Source organism: Diabrotica virgifera, chromosome 7 (assembly GCF_917563875.1).
Source record: "Diabrotica virgifera virgifera chromosome 7, PGI_DIABVI_V3a".
Classification (NCBI taxonomy): domain Eukaryota; kingdom Metazoa; phylum Arthropoda; class Insecta; order Coleoptera; family Chrysomelidae; genus Diabrotica; species Diabrotica virgifera.
This window is the reverse complement of record NC_065449.1, coordinates 92,562,711-92,586,884: the sequence shown is the minus strand read 5'-3', so window position 1 is coordinate 92,586,884 and position 24,174 is coordinate 92,562,711. Positions and strand designations below refer to the sequence as shown.

At 33.4% G+C, this 24,174-nt stretch overlaps 1 protein-coding gene across 1 annotated transcript in view; it reads right to left on the bottom strand.

The window, feature by feature from the left end:
• The window catches only part of LOC126887837 (NADH-ubiquinone oxidoreductase 75 kDa subunit, mitochondrial), a 64,302-nt gene that overhangs the window by 28,005 nt on the left and 12,123 nt on the right, over positions 1 to 24,174 (bottom strand). The window contains exons 5-6 of the mRNA XM_050655722.1: positions 20,825 to 20,970; positions 6,358 to 6,638 (exon numbers count right to left, since the gene is read on the bottom strand). Coding sequence (XP_050511679.1) covers positions 6,358 to 6,638; positions 20,825 to 20,970 — 427 coding nt within the window. The remainder of the gene's footprint in view (positions 1 to 6,357; positions 6,639 to 20,824; positions 20,971 to 24,174) is intronic.

Sequence of the window (24,174 nt, the reverse complement as noted above, 5' to 3'; positions counted from 1 at the left end):
CTTTCTTCAATAATTCATATTGTCAATTGAAATTGTCAAATTGATGTACATTTCATATCTACTGCCATTGAAAAGGAAAAATTATATGTTGTTCCATAATATTGATATGATATGCAATTATTATATAAAGGTAAATTTAATTAATTGTATTTTGCTTGCAGTACTGCATTTTAATAATTACTTTTATTTACTACATACAATTGTTTACGTTTTAATAACATAACCTGAATCTTATTTTTTCTTCTTATTATTTTTTTTTGGACTATGGCCTTGACAATTATCCAGTAACCAGGACTAATATAATTGGCCAATATAATTAAAAGTGCGAATAAAGTTGCAGAGCGTAGAAATAGGTGTTGCTTTGCCGAACTTGCACGGTCCCAATAGATAATAGATAAGAAATACCTAATACAAAATAAAATAGTTGATTCCGTGTGAAAAGTCCAAGCATGTATAATACATTGGATGAGCAATAGTGTGTGGGTGGTAATTATATCTCGTCGATAACTAAACGGTTTTAAAATCGCATATCAAATAACAAATCGACAAGATTTGAAAATCGCTTAACTCTGGGTTCGTGTAAGTCGGAGTAGTGTAAGTCGGGGTATTACTGTACTTATATCAGCGGTAAAAAACCATAGTAAACAAATGGGTTTGAACGTTAATACCAAATGCTGTTATTACGTTATTATGCCTTCAGCATTTTGCTACAGGGAATGGAAGAATTAACTCCCACTGAAACAGAAGAGTAAAAAACTAGAAGCTTTCTAGACATGGGCGGATTGCCCACAAATGGACGAATGAAGCAATTCTACAGTGTCTACACAAAGTAAGAGAGGTTCTGAATACTGAAAAATAAGAACATTGGAGTACTTTGTTCACGTTATGAGAAATCCTAAATATTATGCATTACCAGATGTAATTATTCAGGGAAAATAGAAATTAAACGTTGTTCAGGACCACGGTTCTTAGACATACTACGGTTGCCCAGATCGACGGTGGTGGGGAGACTTCAATTTTTGACTTTACGTCACAAGAATACAGAATCCCATATTTTTAAATGATTTTCGATCATTGAATGTGTGTTATTGTGTATATATGTGTAGTAGTTGTGTTATTATTAAATAATAAGACAAATAATACACATTTTATCTTATACCGGGTGGTGAATCGTAAAACCATAGGAAACTCAATGTAAAATTCTAAACTGTTGAATTCCTGCTTCCCTAATTATTTACATCAAAAGTCATGAGAAACTATTTGTAGAGGATTAAAATCTGTATTAAAAAAAAAGTTAAAATTGTTCTACGATTTAAACAGAGTCCAAAATTTTGAAAAAGATAATACATTTGCCACAGTAGGTATGTGTGTAAAAGTTAGGCCACACGTTACCATGATACTATAAATAACACGTTACTATTTAACTGACAGTGCTCACACCATTGACTGAATAAAAAGTCTTTATTATTAATACTTTCTCCGCAGCTGGGGGTATCTTGTGTAAAAATGTGAAAATAATAACTTCATTGTGACACATTATTGCACTGTATGTGGCCTAATTTTGATGATATCGCTATAAAATTGTATGTCCGAAAATGCCTCGTTTCTGAGAATCGAGATGTTGAAATATTTCTTACAAACTGACGATTTATTTATTGTCGTTGCACGATGTACACTGTTCGATATCTGCCTTTTATTTCTAAAAAAAAATGGTTTGACGAGTTTCAACTTGGTCGCACGTCGGTATTTTATAAGTCACGTCCAGGTACCCCGAAAACGGTTACCATAGAGGATAACGTGAAAAAAATCCACGATCTTGTATTGGCAGACCACCGATTGAACGTTCGCGAGATAGCGGGGAGAGTAGGCATCTCAAAAGTCATATTTTGCATAATATTTTGGTTTTAAGAAAGCTGTCGGCGCGAGGTGTGCCGCGTTTTCTAACTCCGGACAATAAGCGCAACCATAAGACCCTTTCAGAGCAGTGTCTGAAGCTGTTTAAGCATAATCTAAATGAATTTCTACGTTGTTTCATAACTTTCAACGAAATATGGTTCCACTTGTACACACCAGAGACTAAGGAACAGCCGATACTGTAGAAATTACCCAGCGCACGTGCTCCAAAGAGGGCGAAGACTGTCCGATCGACCGAAAAGGTGATGTCACCATTTTCTGGGATTCACAAGGTGTGATCTATATCAATTTCCTGGAAAAGGGCAAAACGATCACAGGGCTTTACTACCCGCATTATTGGGCCCATTTGACGTTAAATTGCAGAAAAATCAGACCCAAATCGGAAAGAAAAAAATACCTACTCTTCCACCATGACAATGCACTAGTTTACACCACCGCCGTCGCCATGGCCAAATTGGTCAAATTGGACTACGAACTGCTGTCCCATCCACGGTATTCTCCAGATTTGCCCTTGTACGACGTCTTTTGCTTCCAAACTTGAAAAAGTCACTTGCCCGGCAGAAATCCAAGTCGAATGAGGAGCTCACCACGGTTTTTTTAGACATACTACGGTTGCCCAGATCGACGGTGGTGGGGAGACTTCAATTTTTGACTTTACGTCACAAGAATACAGAATCCCATATTTTTAAATGATTTTCGATCATTGAATGTGTGTTATTGTGTATATATGTGTAGTAGTTGTGTTATTATTAAATAATAAGACAAATAATACACATTTTATCTTATACCGGGTGGTGAATCGTAAAACCATAGGAAACTCGATGTAAAATTCTAAACTGTTGAATTCCTGCTTCCCTAATTATTTTACATCAAAAGTCATGAGAAACTATTTGTAGAGGATTAAAATCTGTATTAAAAACAAAAGTTAAAATTGTTCTACGATTTAAACAGAGTCCAAAATTTTGAAAAAGATAATACATTTGCCACAGTAGGTATGTGTGTAAAAGTTAGGCCACACGTTACCATGATACTATAAATAACACGTTACTATTTAACTGACAGTGCTCACACCATTGACTGAATAAAAAGTCTTTATTATTAATACTTTCTCCGCAGCTGGGGGTATCTTGTGTAAAAATGTGAAAATAATAACTTCATTGTGACACATTATTGCACTGTATGTGGCCTAATTTTGGGCCGAAAAACGTATTTTTAAGCATTTTTACAAAATTTTGGAATATGTTTAATTCGTAGAACAATTTTAACAGTTGTTTTCAATACAGATTTTAATCCTCTACAAATAGTTTCTAATGTCTTTTGATGTAAAATAATTAGGGATGCAGGAATTCAATAGTTTAGAATTTTACATTGTTTCCTATGGCCCGTTTTCCAATTCACCACCCGGTATTTCCTAGTTTACTTTATATTTTTGTATTTGTAATTTTGGTGTTGTTTCCCGTAAAAACTTATTTTGAATTATTCATGAAAGTTGTACATCGTACCTATTGTAGGAGTTTAAATAAGAATATATATTTATAAGGTAGGTTAAAACGTTAAAATTCATTGTATTAACGTAATAATAATGTTGATGATATTTTAGAATGCCAGGTATAGGCTGTAGTGTGGCCAAATTTATTAGGTAGGTACCTATTATTTAAATTCTTACAATAAAATATACAAGTAGTAATTCTAATTGACATAATCCTAGCTGACCTCTAATAAAGGATAGTATGTATTCAATAGTTAATCTAGTATTAATGGAAATTCATCGACAAATTTTCAGTGCAGAATGGAGATTGAAGTCCTAGATTTCCCTAAATATTGCATTGATAAATATCAACGGTTTTCCATAATTAGGTATTATAATCCACTGTATCTTTATTTCTTAACTAACTTGACTATGTTCCATACATCAAAGACATATAAAAATCCATGGGAAGGAGCAAAATGCAAAATTTTGACGCACGTCAAAATTCTCAATGTGTTTTAAATGTATTCATTTTTTTTTTCGAATCCTGAGAAAACTAATACATATTTTTTAAAAATTTAAACGCAGAATGAACTACATTATTACCGAGGGTAGAAAGTCCCTGAAAACTTCTATAATGTTTATTTTAATAAGTTACAGGGCTGAAAATAAAAAAGATTTGTGATTTTTAATTGCAAATATTTCATTCAAAAGAAACTTTTTATTTACTCTGAGGTACTTTCGGCCCTCGGTAATAACGTAATCTTTCATTCTGCATTTAAATTTTTCTAAAATACTTATTAGTTTTCTCAGGATTCGAAAAAAATCATATTACGATTCAAATTACAGTATACTCGTGACGTAATCGCACCCTCAACGTTCATTGGTTAGTCGATCTGGGCAACCGCAGTAATGTCTAAGAACCGTGGTTCAGGACGATGAAAAACATCCTGGTTCAAGAGCCTCTGCAAGTAGTATGAAGTCAGCACCACGACACTATTTAAGTCCGCGGCAGACATCGTATATACATGGTGTTAGTAAATAAGTATGAAAAATTTTAAGGGCTAATTCTACATGAAAAATTAATGCCAGTTTGCTCTATAAACATATGTCCGCAAATGCTTAGTTTCGGAGATACGAGGTTTTGAAATTTTTATTTCAAACTGCCAATTTATTTATTGCTCTAAGACCAGTTGAGCTATGAAAATGAAATTTGGTGAGTTTTAAGATGTAGTTATTACGAATTTTATGACATACAATTAAGAATTTTGTATTCATCATTGGCGCGCCTACGGGCAATGGTCTGAATTATTTTAAAGAAAAAATAGTACGCCACTGAGATATTTCGAATTAGAAATTATTTTTAAATTCCACGTCTAATTTATGATAAAAAACCTTTCCTGCCTTTTTTTCATATGATGCACCGTTTTTATGCAGAAAAATAAAACATCTTGGCGCATATTTTTCATTTTTTAATACATCATCAAGAACTATCCAATATAATAATACTAAACTAGAACAATAACAGAAAATATTACTAATACCATTTCAACTAGGTGCAAAGCTGCAAGAAATGTTTAAAATGATCTCGTTTACAGGTAACAGAAGAATTTTACATTCATCATTGGCGCGCGTACGGGTAATGATCTGAATTTTTTGAAGAAAAAAATAGTACGCTACTGAGATATGTCAAACTAAAAATCATTTTTGAATTCCTCGTTCAATTGACGACAAAAAATCTTTCTTACCTTTTTTTCATATGCGGCGCCGTTTTTATGCAAAAAATTAAACATCTTAACGTTTACAAAGTATTTGAACTTAGTTTCTATGCATATGGAAACTATAGGCCATTCCACGAACATAAGCCTGTTTTGGATTACTTCGACAACGAATATTTTACTGTGCAATATAAGAAGTACGAAAGTAAATGGCGCTAATAATTATTCCAATAAACAACAATGTAATTTGCAATTTACTTTCGTCCTTCTTATTTTGCACAGTAAAATATTCGTTGTCGAAGTAATCCAAAACAGGCGTATGTTCGTGGAATGGCCCATACCTCAAATACTTGGTAAGCGTTAAGATGTTGTATTTTTTGTATAAAACGGCGCCTCGTATGAAAAAAAAGGAAAGAAAGATTTTATGTCGTAAATTGAACGAGGAATCCAAAAATGATTTTTAGTTTGACATATTTCAGTGGCGTACTATTTTTTTCTTCAAAAAATTTAGACCATTACCCGTACGCGCGCCAATGATGAATATAAAATTCTTCTGTTATCTGTAAAGAAGATCATTTTAAACATTTCTTGCAGCTTTGCACCTAGTTGAAATCTTATTAGTAATATTTTCTGTTATTGTTCTAGTTTAGTATTATTATATTGGATAGTTCTTGATGATGTATTAAGAAATTAAAAATACGCGCCAAGATGTTTTATTTTTCTGCATAAAAACGGTGCATCATATGAAAAAAAGGCAAGAGAGGTTTTTTATCATAAATTAGACGTGGAGTTTAAAAATAATTTTTAATTCGAAATATCACAGTGGCGTACTATTTTTTTCTTTAAAAAAATTCAGACCATTGCCCGTAGGCGCGCCAATGATGAATACAAAATTCTAAATTGTATGTCAAAAAATTTGTAATAACTACCTCCTAAAACTCAACAAATTTCATTTTCATAGCTCAACTGGTCTTAGAGCATTAAATAAATTGGCAGTTTGAAATAAAAATTTCAACACCCCGTATCTCCGAAACTAAGCATTTGCGGACATATGTTTATAGAGCAAACTGGTATTAATTTTTCATGTAGAATTAGCCCTTAAAAATTTTCATACTTATTTACTAACACCCTGTATACAAAGATCATGCGACTGGTCGTCAACATTCTTATACAACAAGGCACTTCAAGAAGAGGAAGAATATTTCTGGTAGTTAGCTGAGATTAAACGACTAGTAGAAAGTAAAAAAATATACTTACATTTAAATCGTTGTGAATAAATCCTTTCCTTAATCTGGCATTCAGAAGAGGAGCTTCAAACCTTGGGTTACTTCCAACCAATAATACCAAATCGGCTTCTTCAACACCAGCGATTTTGTTATTCAGCAAGTAGCTGGATCGAAGGTCGGTACCAGAACCGTCCAATGGAAAAGTATGTTCGGTACAGAGGTTTTCTGAACCAAGTCTATTTAAAAGATCTTTAAGAGCAACAAGAGCTTCAGCATCTGCTAATCCTCCAGCAATTGCTCCAATCTTGTTACCTGAAATAATCAAAAGTTAATTTATTTAAAAGGTTTTAAATAAAAGAACTAAGTAGACCAAGTAGATAGATGGAAAGAGCATTTTGAGGAGCACGCTTAGGGATAACGCAGATGAAATCGTCGATAACCCGCAGCATATAGACTTGCATATATCTTGCGAGGCCCCTTCCAAAGCGGAGATAATAACGGCTATCAAATCTCTGAGAAATAACAAGAGACCAGGACTGTAAAAAATGTGTATTTTTGGATGTGAGAGGTGGCATTCGGATTTTTGCAGATAAAGATAGGTGACACCTTCAGTAATAATAATTGACTTATGCTCCTTCTCAAATACGCCCGGAACATTAATAAAAAAATTTAAATATTTAAAAATTTCGAAAAACATCGACTTTTTTCTGCTTTCTTTGCTTATAACTTTAAAACGGTTCGTTTTGGAAGAAAGTCGTACAGAAATAAAATAAAGATATTTGAATTTTGTATGATATACGACTGGTCAAAAATGTCTTAAGGTATTACCTTTTCTGCAATATAGTAATAAATACAAAATAAGGGGGCAAAATACGCCTGTTGTTATCCAATGTTTCTTAACCACTTTGGTGGCATTTAGAACCTTAGTAATTCGCTTAGAAAATTCTTATAACTTACTTAAATGGTCTACCAAATTTCACTAAAATCGACCTAATAGATTTTGCATAATAAATTTGCAATGTAAATGTGTTTAAAAAAGTTCAAATTTTTTAAAATCTTTCTGAACAAAAAGTAGACCATTTAGAAGTTGGCTAATTTTTTTACATATAAAGAGGTGCTCTACCTATCTAATACACTTTACAGAATTAAAATCGGATTATTTAAGGGGCCTCAGCAATGTTTTAAAATTATAAACAAGTTTTTGGCTTTTAAACAAATAGCTTTGTTTAATAATAAAAAAATAAATTTTTAGCAACGCAAATAATTAAAACCGGCATAATTTGACTTAAACTTTCAAATGCTGTCAGCAAAATTGCTATTTTATTTTTTAATCAAAAGTCATTCTCGTTCAAAAATGGCAATTTTTAGATTTTTTGAATGTTCCACCAAGTTTATCTCGAAAACTATGCATCCTACGAAAAAACTTGTAAAAACATTTTTTGCTTAGAATGACCCAAAAAATACAAAAAAAAATGTTTTGTTTTGCGAAAAATCGCTGTTATGTGATTCCTCAAGTTCTTTGTTTATAACAATCTTATCGACATCCGGATCGACTGTTACCCAAAAAATTCGTGTTCTACGGGTCAAAATACATAAAGAAAACTTGGGTAAGTCCATCTGAATTAAGGAGGCCGTTGTACCCCTACTGGCGACAGGACTAATTTGTTTATAAGCCAAAAAATTGTTTATAACTTTAAAACATTGCTGAGGCTGCTTAAATAATCCCCGTAAAGTGCATTAGATAGGTGGAGTGCTTCTTTATATGTAAAAAAATTGACAAATCTTTGTATGTTCTAGTTTTTGTTGTGCAAGATTTTAAAAAATTTTAATTTTTTAAAAAAAGTTTAGATTGCAAAATTATTATGCAAAATCTAGTATACTACATTCGCTCTCGCGAGATTTTTTTTGACACATTCGGAATAGGAAACATACAACACAAAAATTCCTACCTCACACAATTAACTGCTAAAATCAACTCAAATCAACTTAATCTTTCATTAAAAAAAGAAGAATTATTAGGAATAGTGGGAGTGTCTACTAATCTCATACAATTTTGTGAAGTTTATTTCTACAAAATATTTTTATTTTGTACAATAAATAATTTTCTCTTTTGTTATCAATACATTATAATGGTGTAAATAAATATTTATTGATTGGTGTAAGGTTTATGTTATTTTATGTCTGTTTACTATTAATAATAATGGATATGAGCAGGTGCGTTGGTTTTGTAGTAATTTCCAGTCACTTCTGACAACTGAACTTTTCAAAAAAGAAATTACTAACGTCAGTGTCAAAATGAATGTCGATAGTTTTAGCACATTACAAACATTTTCTAAGCGAATCAGGAAGGTTCCAAGTATAACCTAAGTGATGGAAAAACATTGAATAAGGACAGGCTTGTTTTGCCCCCTTATTTTATATTTAGTGGTATTTTACAGCAAGGGTGTTAAATTAAGACATTTTTAACCAATCGTATCTGATAGAAAATTTAATTATCTTTGTTTTATTCCTATGCGACTTTGTTCCAAAATGAATCGTTTTAAATTTATAAGCACAGAAAGTAGAAAAAAAACGAAATTTTTTACATATTTTATTTTTTTTATTAATGTTCCGGGCATATTTGAGAAGGAACATAAATCAATTATTATTAACGAAGTTATCACCTAACTTTATCGGCAAAAATCTGAATGCCACCTCTCACATCCACCTAAAAACAGATCCTTACTGGTCTACAAGTCTCCGGGAATCGATAACATTGCTGCAGAAATACTTAAAACTGATCCGCATCTAACTGCTGAACTTTTGCTCCCCATAATCTGAGAGGTGTGGGAAACAAACCGAATTCCAGCGAGCTGGAAAAAGGGTAACATTATTAAGCTTCCAAAAGAGGGCAACCTCACACTGTGCAAAAATTGGAGAGGAATAACCTTGCTTACCGCTATTCGCAGTGTGCAAGTACTTGGAAGGGATACGCGAAACGATCGTGCGCGAATAGCGGAGAAATATTGCAGCCTTCTTAAATAATTCATATTTTCAATTGAAATTGTCAAATTGACGTACATTTCATACTTATTGTCATTTAAGAAGAAAAATTATATATTGCTCCACAGTATTGATATGATATGCAATTATTATATAAATGTAACTTTAATTATTGTATTTTGCTTGCAGTACTGCATTTTAATAACTAATTTTATTTACTACATACAATTGTTTACGTTTAAATAACATAACCTAAATCTTATTTTTTCTTCTTATTATTTTTTTTGGACTATGGCCTTGACAATTATCCAGTAACCAAGACCATATGATTGGCCAATATAATCAAAAGTGCGAATAAAAGTGCAGAGCGCAGAAATAGGTGTCGCTTTTCCAAACTTGCACGGTCTTTGGTCAGATTAATAAACAAGATTGAGTTTCGAGCTAATCAAGCAGGCTTTAGACCAGAATCCTCCTGCATTCTTCTTCTTTATGTACCATCTCCGCGACGAAGGTTGGCAATCATCATTTCTATTCTAAATTTTGACACTACAGCCCGAAAGAGTTCATTTGAGCTGCATCCAAACCATTCTCTGAGATTTCTCAGCCAGGACATTTTCCTTCTACCTATGCTTAGTGTTGGAAAATTCTCGAGAATTAAAAATCGGAGAATATTCTCGATAAGGAGAATTTTCTGAGAATGAACCACATGACGCACTTAAAAAGATGAGACCTCAGATTCAGAATCGATTTCTGTCATTAGCTCATCCTAGTCATCTACAATCTGCATTTCAACCTACTGATGCGTTGTGGGATATTGTTTTTCACGAGGGGCCTGCTCAGTCATGGATTGGTCTACGTCTAATAATTTTAAATTGTGAGCAATAAAAGTTACCTTACGAGCCCGTTCAGCAGTGAGCCGGTTTCTTTTAGAGGAGTGGATAAAAAAACCATAAGTACTGAAACTTCTTTCAGTCGCTGCACTGGATGAAGGCATGCTTAATATATCAACTACTATTTTAGTTAATTTTGTTCCGAAACATGGAGCTTTTCACCACATAATTAAGAGGAAACAGTAGCGATCAACAGGTAGCAAAAACGCGTTCCAAGATTGCGGCTGTAATTTTGAATATTTTTTCGAGATATTTGGCACACGTATTCGTAATATAATAAAGAATGGCGGTACAGAGCCCAATTTGAAAAATATATTATTATGTTGAAATTACTCTGTAATTAAATACAATATTAAAAAAACGAGCCTGCACCGCCATTAAGAACAAAAAAATACACTTTCTTCAAATAAACTTTTTTATCCGATGCCTAGATTTTGTGTCATTTTGGAACTACTAACGAAATAAAAAATTTCAGTAGTTCCAAAATGACACAAAATCTAGGCATCGGATAAAAAAGTTTATTTGAAGAAAGTGTATTTTTTTGTTTTACAGAAATACAGAGTAATTTCCACATATTAATATATTTTTCAAATTGGGCTCTGTACTGCCATTCTTTATTATATTAGGAATACGTGTGCCAAATATCTCGAAAAAATATTCAAAATTACAGCCGCAATCTTGGAACGCGTTTTCGCTACCTGTTGATCGCTACTGTTTCCTCTTAAGTCTAGTTTTTCAATTGATTTTAACGTATGATTTTACAAAAAACCCCTCCGTAGACCGATAAAGTGCGAAATCTGCAATTATTTCAGCCGACTCATCACCATATTTTAGAATAGAATAGAATAGAAATATGCTTTATTGTCACTGAAAATACAAATTTTATGGACAAAGCTTAATTAAAGTCAGAAAAAATAAATAATTAATATCTAACAATAACAATAACAAATACAATTTTCTGAAATTTGATAAATCGTCAATATAAAAAAATATACATAAATACAAAATATACGTTAATAAAGTAAAGAAAAAAAAAACAAAATCGATATATTGCAACAATTTATAGAAATTGCAAAGTGAATATACAAAAAAAGTAAACTATTTATAGACATAGGAACTAATAAGTTTAAGCTGCTGCATGTGACACCCAAATACAGATAAGTTTGGTTACTTGTACATTACTGTAATTTCTTAGTTAGTCATTAAGAAACTCTTCTACTGAATAATATGGTCTTTTAGATAGATGAGCTTTTGTCATTTTACGGAACTTGGGGAAAGATGTTGCAGATTTGAGTTGTAAAGGAAGATGGTTGTATAGTTTTTTTGCGGAATATAATATAGATTTCTTTACTAACTCAGAGGACGGGATCGGTAAATAGACATCAAAATTTGAATTTCTGGTGGAGTAGTCATGACGAGGCCTTGCTGGAAAGACATGCATGTGTTTACGAATTAAGCAAACAGTTTCTAAAATATATAAAGATGTAAGGGTTAAAATGCCGGGATCTTTGAAGTAACTTCTGCAATGTGTTGTTCTTCTGAGGCCAAACAGATACACCTTATTGCTCTTTTTTGTAATTTAAAAATAACATCTAATTGGGCAGCTGTACTAGAACCCCAAAAAGGAAGACCATATCGAAGATGAGACTCGAACAAAGAAAAATATGTTAGTTTAGAAGATGCTAAATTGAGTTCTTTCGAAACAGATCTTGCAGCATAGCAGGCTGAGGCGAATTTCTTACTTAACAAATCGATATGAAGGGACCATTTGAGGTTGCTGTCTAAAAAAATACCAAGAAATTTTACAGAATCAACGGTAGAGATCTGGCTGTTATTAACAAGCAGGGGTTGAAGAGCACTTTTATAGGATAATGCTACTGTCTTATCCACGTTAAAAGAGAGTAAATTAGAGTCAGACCAGGTTTTTATCGTAAGCAAATCAGAAGTTATAGTTGCATGAAGAGATGCAATAGTTGAGTTGCTCCAAGTGATACTGGTATCATCAGCAAAAAGAAAAATTTTTCCATCGATTTTTAAGTTAGTGATGTCATTTATAAAGATAATGAACAGTAGAGGACCCAATACTGAACCTTGTGGTACTCCACATACAATGTTTTTGAGACTAGAGTCAGTATCATTTGCTCTAACTAGTTGTTTCCTATTATTCAAGTAAGATTGGAACCAATTCAAAGAAATACCTCGAATCCCATAGAAATTTAGTTTTTTAATCAAAATGTCGTGATTTACACAATCAAAAGCTTTGGCATAGTCACAGAAAACAGTGGCAGTATAAAAATTATTGTTTAGTGCTTGGTAAACCTCATGAAGCACAGAAAACAAGGCATCAGTGGTACATTTATTAGTTAAAAAGCCGAACTGATTTTGGGATAAGATGTTGTTATCAATGAGAAAGGACATAAGACGGGTTTTTATGAGTCTCTCAATAATTTTTGAAAGTACCGGTAGTAAGGCAATAGGTCTATAGTTGCAAGCATTAGATTTTTCACCACCCTTATGAAGGGGAATAATAATGGCTATCTTTAGGCACTCTGGGAATTTGCATCTTTCAAAGGAATCATTAATTAGTGAGACGAGGATTTCCAACACATTTTCTGTGAGATTTGAGAAGATTTTTATGGATAGTCCATCAGTACTACAGGATGATTTGCTTTTGATACTATTGATAGTTTGGATCAGTTCAGATATATCGATTGGTCTTAAAAATAATGAATTCGAGAACACTCCTGAATTGGGGAGATAGGAAATTGGATCTTTTTGTGGAAAAATAGTAGAAGTTATATTTTTACTCACATTAACGAAATATTCGTTGGGATTTTCCGGGTCTGGAAGGGCAAATGTTTGAACTGCGTGAGTTCTATTTCGAAGATCGTTTATTATGGACCAAGTTTCTTTTGCAACACTTTTAGAGCTTTCCATACGATTTTGATAGGAGGCTTTTTTAGCTGATTTGATGAGTTTTAGATAGGTTACCCTGTACTTGGTGATATATTGAGTGACAGAGACGTTGGTAGCAAATTTCCTGATATACAATAGTGAGCGCATATTTTTGGCTGATATGCGGATACCTTTGGTAGCCCAGGGTTTGTGATGTTTTGGCTTAATTGAAATTAAAGGAAATGCCTTATTGAAGATAGAGACAAGCTTTTCTATAAAATCGTTGAAATTATAGTCCACGTCCGCAGAAGGAAAATGCCATTTAGAAGTTAAGCATAAATTTTGAAATTTATGAAAATTTCGAGCGGAGAAAATCCTACCTAAACGTCGGGTTTTCGAGGAGGGTTTGCTGAAGATGTTAAACTTCGTAAATACTGCTTCATGATCTGATAATCCCGCATTAATAATTGTAGAGCATACATCAAGGGATGAGAAATCTGAGACAATATAGTCAATTATGGTAGATGAAGTTTTTGTAATCCTTGTAGGAGAATTAACGTGCATTGAGAGACCATATGATTCAAATATGTTGACCAAGGACATTTGGGTAGCACAAGCAGCATCATAATTAATGTTGAAGTCCCCGCATAGAATTTTTCTGCTTCTATGAGGCAAGTCATCTAACAAATTTAGCAGGTTCTGAAAAAATAGTTCCACAGGGGAGTCAGGTGATCTATAGATGCAAATAGTGTAAAGATTAAGATTTTTATTATAAACTAGGGAAAACTCAAAGCAGGCTTCATTTAGCAGAAAGTCATATTTTGTAATCAGAGAAAAATCATTATTTCTAGAAAGAATTAGGGTGCCTCCATGAGCTGAACTTGGACGATCATACCTAGCAATTGTGGTATATTTTTCTACAAAAAAGGCTCGTTGACTTCAAGCCAGTGCTCTGTAACCGCAACTATCGGGGGAAATCCTAATTCTTCCAGAAACAAAAATAATTCGTCAGTTTTATTTCTTATAGAACGAATATTCATCAGAACCATACTAAAGTTGTCATCACTAAAATTATTCGAGGTTTCTAGTTCCTCAGAACACGTCGTGTTATTTAAAAATTTCGTCTTGGAGAGCTAGTAGAATAATAATTTCGGTGACATTCCCTTGATTTTTGTAGATGTATGATTCTTTCTGAACTTAGAAAGGACCTATAAGCAACAAGATCAGCTTCCACATCAGCTGGACCAATTCCATAGGCATCATTAAATTCTAGAAGAATTTTTCTTAGTTCCTCAGTCTTGGTAGGTAGTCCTTCGGAAGCCAAAAATAGTTTCACACTGGTGTTGGTATACCCATCACAAAATACTGAGGCAGGCTGGTCGTGTAGGAAAGCAAGATGTAGCTTAATTGCTTTTAATATATCCGGTTCCCTTAATCTTGCTAGAAGATATCGACTATTTGAGTTATTGGTTAATCTAACTCTTGGTGGTGTTAAAGGATCCAAATTTATGGATGGTTCCAAAGTATCTTTCTTAATGACATTAATTTGGGAACGGAACGGATCTTTAGATTTGCAAATTTCGATGGCCTGCTTGTCAGTAAGTATATTTGTGTTTTGAACTTCATTTTTGTTTTTACTTGGAATGGTAATTGGATTTTCCAAGCTAACTGGGCTTCTGATGTGCTTCGGTTTCATATTTGCCTCAGATGAAGTTGTTTGTTCGGAGCATGAGGATTCTGTAGACCATTTAATGTTTACACCAGGTGGCCAAATTTCCTTATTAAATAATAAGTCAATAGATGTTTTAGACTTAATACCTATTTTGAATGAGGACCCTGTTGTTGTGTTGGCATCTTTAAGAAGGGCATAACATCTTATATATTCCTTGATACCTAGTTTCTCTTTAATGTAGTGAACTACTTGAATAAGAGTGTAAATTGGGGTTAGGTTGCTAATAACGACAAAGTGGCATTTATCTTCTGCACTTTTTGATTTTGTGACTGGACTAGCTTCGAAATGTTGAGTGTCTTCGGTTTGAGTACTTGAAGTGGCATACACAATGTCTCTCTTCGATACATCTTTCTTCGTTGGTATAGCAGGTAGTTTATTTGAAAGATTACTCATTTGATTAGATATTTCACTTACGTTTGAAGAGAGCCTATATCTGCTAAACTCAGTTTCCTCAACTTTTTCTTCTCTGCTTAAATGAACACCATTCTAAATATTTGCACGTTAATATTGCACCAAAACAATAAATTAATATTGACACTGTAAACACCCTTGCTAGTGGTTCATGGGATTGGCAAAAACAATATACCTATATAATTTTTAAATTATAATAATTTGACCCGTATCTAGTTTATATTTTTGTTTCGGTTTTTGAAAATATACAAAATTTTTGCCGAGAATATTCGCTAGAGAATTTTCTGGCCGAGAATATTCTCTTCTAACATCACTACCTATGCTGGCCTTCTTTGAATATTTCATTGCATTATTAATTTTAGGAGTTCATATCTGTCACCACATGCTATATGACCCAAGTATTGAGGTTTTCTTATTTTGATGGAATCCAGTATCTCCCTGCTGTTCTCTAGTCTTCTTAGTACTTCTTCATTGGTTATTCTATCTGTCCAGGAGATTCTCAACATTCTTCGATATGCCCACATTTCAAATGCTACCAATCTAGTGAGATATTGTTTATTAAGAGTACATGTCTCCACGCCATACAAAAAAACAGAAAATACATAACGCTTTAGTATTCGTTTTCTAAGATTTAGGCTGAGGTCTCTACTACATAATATGTGTTTCATATTATTGAATGCACTTCTATTCTAATTCTGATTTCTTTGGTATAATCGTTTGTTTCATTAATGTTTGTCCCTAAATAGTTATAATTCTGAATACGCATAGACCACCTTAATACTGCGAGGGTAATAATGGAACAATCGGTTGAATGGAACACACACCTATACATGGTTTTTATTGATTTCGAACGTGCCTTTGACAGTTTATCTCATGTTGCTATATGGAAAAATTTAGAGCTACGAAACATCCCGTATAAAATATTCCATTATAAAGTCACTGTAAATTGAGGCGAAATGCAGCGTGACACGCAATGGGGCAAACAGTGACGAATTTGACGTGCTTATTGGAGTCAGACAGGGATACGTGCTTTCTCCGTTTCTTTTTAACATAGCTATATAGACTATGTTGTGCATTCAGCAAGTTCCACCCTGTTTGTATGTCTGGCGAGTATATGTACTACAAGGACAACGATCCGAATATTCCAGTCCAATGTCACGTCTGTTCTTCTCTACGAATGTGAAACTTGGAAAGTGACAAAAACCCTTACAGACAAACTGCAGGTCTTTGCTAACAAACATCTGCGAAGAATTGTTCGTATTTTCTGACCAAACACCACCACAAACAAACATCTACTACACCTGACTCAACAAAAAAGGGTAGAAACTGAAACTCCAGAAAGTGGGGTTGGATCAGTCTTTCTTCTTCTTAAAGTTCCCTCTCCTATCGGAGGTTGGATATCATAATGGCTATGGTCACTTTGTTGGCTGCTGCTCTGAACAGTTGTAATGAACTACAGTTAAGGCCATGGGTACATAATTCGCAAATATTTTACGGCTATCCCTACCTTTTCTGTCTTTACATGACAAATTACGTTTAGTAAAATTCACACTGCTATGGATATGTAAATATTACTATAATGTCATTCTACTTGACAATCTCATAATTAACTTAAAGAGATGGCTTTTGAATGTTCTTGGATAACTGTTATTTTTTGTATAAATGCAAATTAGTAATTCAGTTAATAAATGTGATGATTTTTTCACTAACTATGTATTCAGTGATTGTAATAATTTATATGTACCTACAACAAAAACTAATACTCGATCGAGAAAAGAGGAAAAGTGTTAAATTGATTTTTCAATAATATATTGTTACTATGGAACGCTTACAATTTTGAACATCTTTAACAACAAAATACTTGGATCACAGAATATATCTTGATGTATTCTCTGCTTCTATCTTCCATAAATGATACAAAATAAATAACTTTTTATAAAGTTCACGTCTTAAATCAATTATTTATCAAATACACTATACGCTGTGAGCTCGTACGTAGAGGGGATATTTACAAATACGCGAGCGCCAGTAGTGACAAGTCTGTAAACCTTTACCGGAAATTTGACATAAATGTCAAAGTGATTAATTCAAAATTAAAATTAAAAACATTAATTATAAACAATATTAGTTGGTCAAGGCTGTGGTATATACTTTTACCTTAAATATACTTACGTTTTAAATACTGAATTTAAGTTTTTTTAATGTTCCGTAATATGTAATTATAAATTAATATATTAATCTTAGCGCCATCTACACGATAATTGTGAAAGTATCCGAAGTAAGAAATTCATATTTTATCAATAGAACGTCAAAATGATTAGCAAAATCTTAAAAAAATCGATTACAATTTAATTACTTTTTTGCGTTGTAAATATTAAGCGATAACAATTAAATAATAAATTTAAAAATTACCGGTGAAAGTTGAATTAGTAATCCGCTAGGAGCGACACCAGCGAAGCTCAGAGCGTATATATCAATATTATTTAATCAACAACTCAAAATATTCCCGATTCATGTCAAATATTTCAAATTGTCACTGATTGTCAGTGTCTGACTGACAATATTCTATTCGACTGAGTGCGTTGTATGACAAAGATAGATTTGGAAAATATTACCACGAACATTGTGTTCATTTTTTTCGAATCCTGAAAAAACCAATAAATATTTTTGAAAAATCTAAACGCAGAATGAAAGACTAAATTATTACCGAGGGCCGAAAGTCCCTTAGATTAAATAAAAAGTTTATTTTGAATGAGATATTTGAAATTAAAAATATCACTAAATTTTCTCTTAGTTTTTCACCCCTGTAACTTATTAAAATAAACATTATAGAAGTTCTCAGAGACTTTCGGCCCTCGCTAATAACGTAATCTTTCATTCTGCGTTTAAATTTTTCAAAAATACTTATTAGTTTTCTCAGGATTCGAAAAAAATGAATCCCCATTTGAATAGCATTGCAGCCGAAAATACGTACCCATCCTCTTAAACCATTCTCTAAGGTTCCTCAGCCAGGAGATGCGTCTTCTTCCTATGCTTGTTCTTCCTTGGATCCTTCCTTACATAATAATTCTCAGCAACTTGTATTTTTCTCCTCTGGTAATGTGACCCAAATATTCCAGTGTTCTAGTTTTTATACTCTTCATAATTTCTAACTCCTTATTTAAACGTCGTAGCACTTCAACATTGGTAATCCTTTGAACCCACTGAATTTTCAATATTCTTCTCTAACACCACATTTCTAATGCTTCTATTCTTCTTATGTGTTGTCTCTTCAATGTCCAAGCTTCCATTCCGTATAGGAATATAGAAAATATGTAGCATCTTAGAGCCCTCAATCTGAGAGGCAACTGAAGGTCTTTGTTTGTAAGCAGTGTCTTCATTTTTATAAATGCTTGCCTTGCTGTTTCAGTCACACACTCCGAAACAATAGTTCCAGTATTACAAAGACTGCCCTAAAGTGGAATTCCCAAGGAAAAAGAAAAAGAGGTCGCCCAGCACAAACTTGGAGAAAATCCATCATGGACGAGATAAGAGGTCAAGAAAAGTGAAGGAGTTGGAATGAGGTGAAGGCCTTAGCGCAAAATAGAACCGGATAGCGCGATTTCACTGAAGCTCTATGCTCTACTTAGGAATTCAAGAACATTATATACAAATAAAAGTACAATTAAAATATTACTTTTTGCAGATACTGAAATGCTAGACTAAAATATTACATTTTCAGTGTATTTGTATCTTCTTCTACTTCCTCAGCGGATGACTAGAAAGACGTCGTTCACTTGAGGCTGACGATTTACCAAAGTAAGTTATGTGTCCGTGTCGATGGCGTCGAAAGACGTCATCCACTTGTGACTTAGAAAGCGAATCACGTCTTTCGACGTCATTCCGCAACGAAAGGGTTAATCCAATTACCTGACATTTATTGTAAGTCATACTTTCATCTATGTTTATTTCACTTCCCTCTATTTACACGTTAGTGATCCATAAAGTAAGTGAAAGATTTGGACTACAAGTAAACATATCAGAAACTAAATTTATGGTCATCAACAAAAATAAAATTAGACACGTCCAACTGCTTATCAAGAATACACCAGTGGACCGAGTAAAACAGTATACCTGTTACCGGCCAAACCCGATTTCAGGACAAACTAGTTTATCCTGATATAAAGACGCACACTTCAGGCCAAACTAGTTTATCCTAAAGTGTATGTTTTTATATCAGGATAAACTAGTTTAGCCTAGTCTAAACCAATTTAATCTAGTCGAAAGTAATTGATTACAGATTCGTTGTTGATTAAAACGTAAGTTTAGAAGACACTATTAAGAGTTGTAAGACTTTTAAGTATTTAGGGTAAATGATAAGCCGAAATGACACTTGTATGAAAGATACAGAAATGAAAATAGTACGGAGAAAACAAGCCACAAAAACACTCCATGGAGTGATATGGAAGAACACTCTAACTAAAGAAAACAAAAAAGGATTTTTCAGGGCATAGTGCTGAATATTACCCTACAAGAGCGGAAGAATGGCTAGTGACAACAATAATACGAAATAAAATACGAATCGTTGAATTGGAGTTAATGAGAAGGTGTCTACAAATTACCAGGTAGGATAGAATGAGAACAGAGGAAATATGAAACAGAATAGAAGTAGAATGCTCAATTACAAAAAAGTTGTGGTAGTAAAAGTAGAGCCCTGAAATGGTACGGGTATGTACAAAGAATACCGGAGCACAGGTGGCCGAAAAGATTACTGGACTGGGACCTGCGGAGGGGAAGACCTGCTGTGAGATGGAAAACTCACATAGGAAATGCTATGATAGATAGAGACCTCAGAAATGGCGACTGGGAGAATAGAGTGCTATGGAAGACGAAAACGGCAAACTCATAAAAGGAAAAAGCCAAGAAGAAGAAAGTAATTCAGCGAACTAGTACGGCTTAATATAAATAATAAATTGAATAAAATACTTTGTTCTTGGAAAAATATTCATTTTTATTAAAATTGTAATTATTCGTAACAAACAAAAAATAATATTGGTATAAAAAATATCAGGATAAACTAGCTTGGCCTGAAGTGTGTGTATTTATATCAGGATAAACGAGTTTGGCCTACGCGCGATAGGACAAACTAGTTTACCTAGGCCATAAGCCTAGGAAAAGAAAATTTGAAGCCTTCGAGATGTGGCTATACAGTCGAATCCTGAGGATATCATGGACGGACAAGATAACCAACGAGACAGTACTACGAAGAATGAGGAAGGAAAGAGAAGTGATGTATAAGATTAAAAGGAGAAAGTTAAAATATCTTCTAGAAATGACACATAATGAGAAACGGCACTAAATACAGATTACTGAAAATAATCCTTCAAGGCAAAGTAATCGGAAAGCGAGGAATTGGGAGGAGAAGAACATCATGGTTAAAGAACCTGAGGAAATCGCTCTCCACAACAACAACTAATCTATTTAAAGCATCAGTTAATAAAATAATTATAGCCAGAATGATCGACAATATTCGAAACAAATAGGCTCCAAAACAAGAATGGTTCATATAAATGAAATAAAAATAATGAGAATAAAAAAAGAACCCATACCTGCTTGTTTAATAGCTTTACAAACAGTCAACAAAGCTACTTCCCAATCAACTGGTTTCAGTTCACCTTGATTGTTTTTAACCATTGGTGTTACTAGCCTTTGTCTTTTTAAACCATCATAGGAGAATCTTGATTTATCAGCCAACCTATAAAGTTAAAAATCTGAATAAGTTTTAAAAATAAAATTTTAAATGTTTGTAATTTTAGTCGAAAATAAATTCCGAAAAAATTCAACTGTTCCTTTAAAGTAAACATAAATTGTATTGTTTAAATATTCTTATTTTTCTTATAACATAAAATATCATTATCAAATCGTATATCTCGTTCAAAAGTGTATTAATTCAAAAACGTTTATATTTCAGCATAGTCCTGTAGCCAGGGGGGGTACAACGGCATCCTTAATTCAGATGGACTTACCCAAGTTTTTCTTATGTATTTTGACCCGTAGAACACGAATTTTTTGGGTAACAGTTGATCCGGATGTCGATAAGATTGTTATAAACAAAGAACTTGAGAAATTACATAACAGCGAATTTTCGCAAAACGAAACATATTTTTTTTTGGATGATTCTCAGCAAAAAATGGTCTTACAAGTTTTTTCGTAGGATGCATAGTTTTCGAGGCAAACGCGGTTGAACTTTCAAAAAATCGAAAAAGTGCAATTTTTGAACCCGAATAACTTTTGATTAAAAAATAAAATAGCAATTCTGCTTACTGCATTTGAAAGTTCAAGTCAAATTCTATCGGTTTGGATTATTTGCATTGCTAAAAATTAAGTTTTTATTTGTTAAACAAAGCTACAAACGCATAGTGTTTCCCGTTCCGAATGCCTGCGGTTTAATGTACGTAATCTACGTAGAAATTGTCTGTATGCGCGCCTACTCGTTCGATTTCAAATGAGAAATGCATTGAAAACATCATTCAATCACTATGTGTTTATAGCTTTGTCTAACAATAAAAAAATTAATTTTTAGCAATGAAAATAATCAAAACCGATAGAATTTGACTTGAACTTTCAAATGCGGTAAGCAGAATTGCTATTTTATTTTTCAATCAAAAGTTATTCGGGTTAAAAAATTGCAATTTTTCGATTTTTTTAAAGTTTAACCGCGTTTATGTCGAAAACTATGCATCCTACGAAAAAACTTGTAAAAACATTTTTTGCTTAGAATGACCCAAAAAATACAAAAAAATGTTTTGTTTTGCGAAAAATCGCTGTTGTGATTCATCAAGTTCTTTGTTTATAAAAATTTTAGCGACATCCGGATCGACTGTTACCCAAAAAATTCGTGTTCTACGGGTCAAAATACATAAAAAAACTTGGGTAAGTCCACCTGAATTAAATAGGCCGTTGTACCCCCACTGGCGAGAGGACTACCAATGAAATACTTTATGCATCATCTTTTTCTACAGAAAACTGTTATACGTACGGTGACCATATGTACTTATTTAAGTAGGACAGTACTTATTTTTAAATATTGTCCTAATGTACTTTAAAACCTTTCTAAGGACACGCGAATGTACTTATTTTTTTCTAAAAAAAATGAGTAATTTTATCTTTTACTACTTTTAAACAAATTTCTTTGTATACTGTTCCAGGTATTGCAGCTTTTGTGTCTTGATGGTTTCCAATATTTTCATTCTTTTTTTGACTCTTCTCATGACTTCGTTGTTTGTTACAGGCTCGGTCCATGCTATCTTCAGGTACCTTCACCCACAGTTCAAATGCTTCCAACTTTTTAGTAGTCGACGATGACCATGCTTCTATCCCGTAAATCAGAGTCGAGAAAATATAACACCTTGCCAGCCTAACTCTCAAGTCTAAATTATTTCAGTTCTCTTGCACAAACTACCTTTCTCATTTTATTGAAGTTGGTTCTTGCCTTCTCTATTCGAACTTTGATTTCTTTGGAGTAATCGTTTATGTGATTAATTATTGTGCCAAGATAGTTGTAGTTTTCAACTTGTTCTAAAGTTTTACCTTTAGTTGTCAGGCTTTTATCATTATTTTGGGTTTTTGATATCCTCATAAATTTAGTTTTCTTGATGTTTACTGATAATCCATATTGTTCTCCATACTCAACTATCTTGTTCATTAGCTTTTGGAGGTCTTGGAGATTGTCCGCTATTATGATAGTGTCGTCCTCATCTCTAATGTTGTTAATTGGCGTTCTATTTAGGTACCTTTATTCCTGCTGTTTTTCCCTCAAGTACTTTTTTCATAATTTCTTCAGAGTATGCATTTAATAGTAGTAGTGACAATACACACCCCTGTCGCACTCCTTTTAATTTCGAACTCTTCTGATATGTGTTCGTTAATGCATATGTGTGCCTGCTGTTTATAATATAGATTTGTTATAATTCAAAGGTCATTGTATTGTAATTGTTTTGCTTTGAGGACGTCCATTAGCTCTTTGTGGCCGACTTTATCGAAAGCCTTGTTGTAATCTATGAAACAGACGTACATATCCTGGTTCACATGCATCTCTGGATTAGTAGTGTAAATCCAAAGTGAGTTTCTTCAATATCCATATCAAGTGTTTGGTAAATACGTTTATGAATGATCTATAAAAATATATTAAGTGTGTGAGACATCAGGCTTATGGTGCGGTGGTCGTACACAAAACTTCACTGCACAAGTGAAACATTTTTACACAAAATGTGTAACCTACCTAGAAAACTGGAGTACAAATTTTCATGAATTTAAACTATTCAAAAGCATAGATCTAAAACGGGCTCCACACTCTGGGCGAAGTTACTTCGCCAAAGTTGACCGAAGTCCGAAGTACCCTCTCTACACACTCGTTCTACTTCGCGAGGAAGTGCGATACCGACAAAGATCCCTTTGACCAGACCGTCAGAGACTGTAAGTAGAACGAAGTGAGGCAAAGTTACACAAGGTGGCCGTCTACACTCTCGTACTTGTTGAACCTCGATCGACTTTGGCGAGAGTGTGGAGCTCGCATAAGAAGTGAAATAACATGGAACGATGTTTATTATTCTCTCGAAGCTTTTAAATTGTATATCAAGGCAACCATGTTAAACGAAAATTAACTCTTTGACGAACTGGGAATTTTGAAAGACGTGGCTACAAGTGAAAAAATTTCTGAGTGGAACAGAGAAGAAAAAAATAGTCAGGATCCATGGCTTAAAGTTTTTAAGTGTGTAGATCAATTCAAACTGAAAAAGTTACAAATATTCTGCGAATTTCGCGGCTATCGAGAAACGCGGCTATCGAGCGTTTATTTTCTGTAATAAATAATTATTAATGGACGTCGGAAAAATCGCAAATGTCCATATCCACTCTCAAGGCAGCGATGCTGGTGTACGCAAATTTTGATGAAACTTGT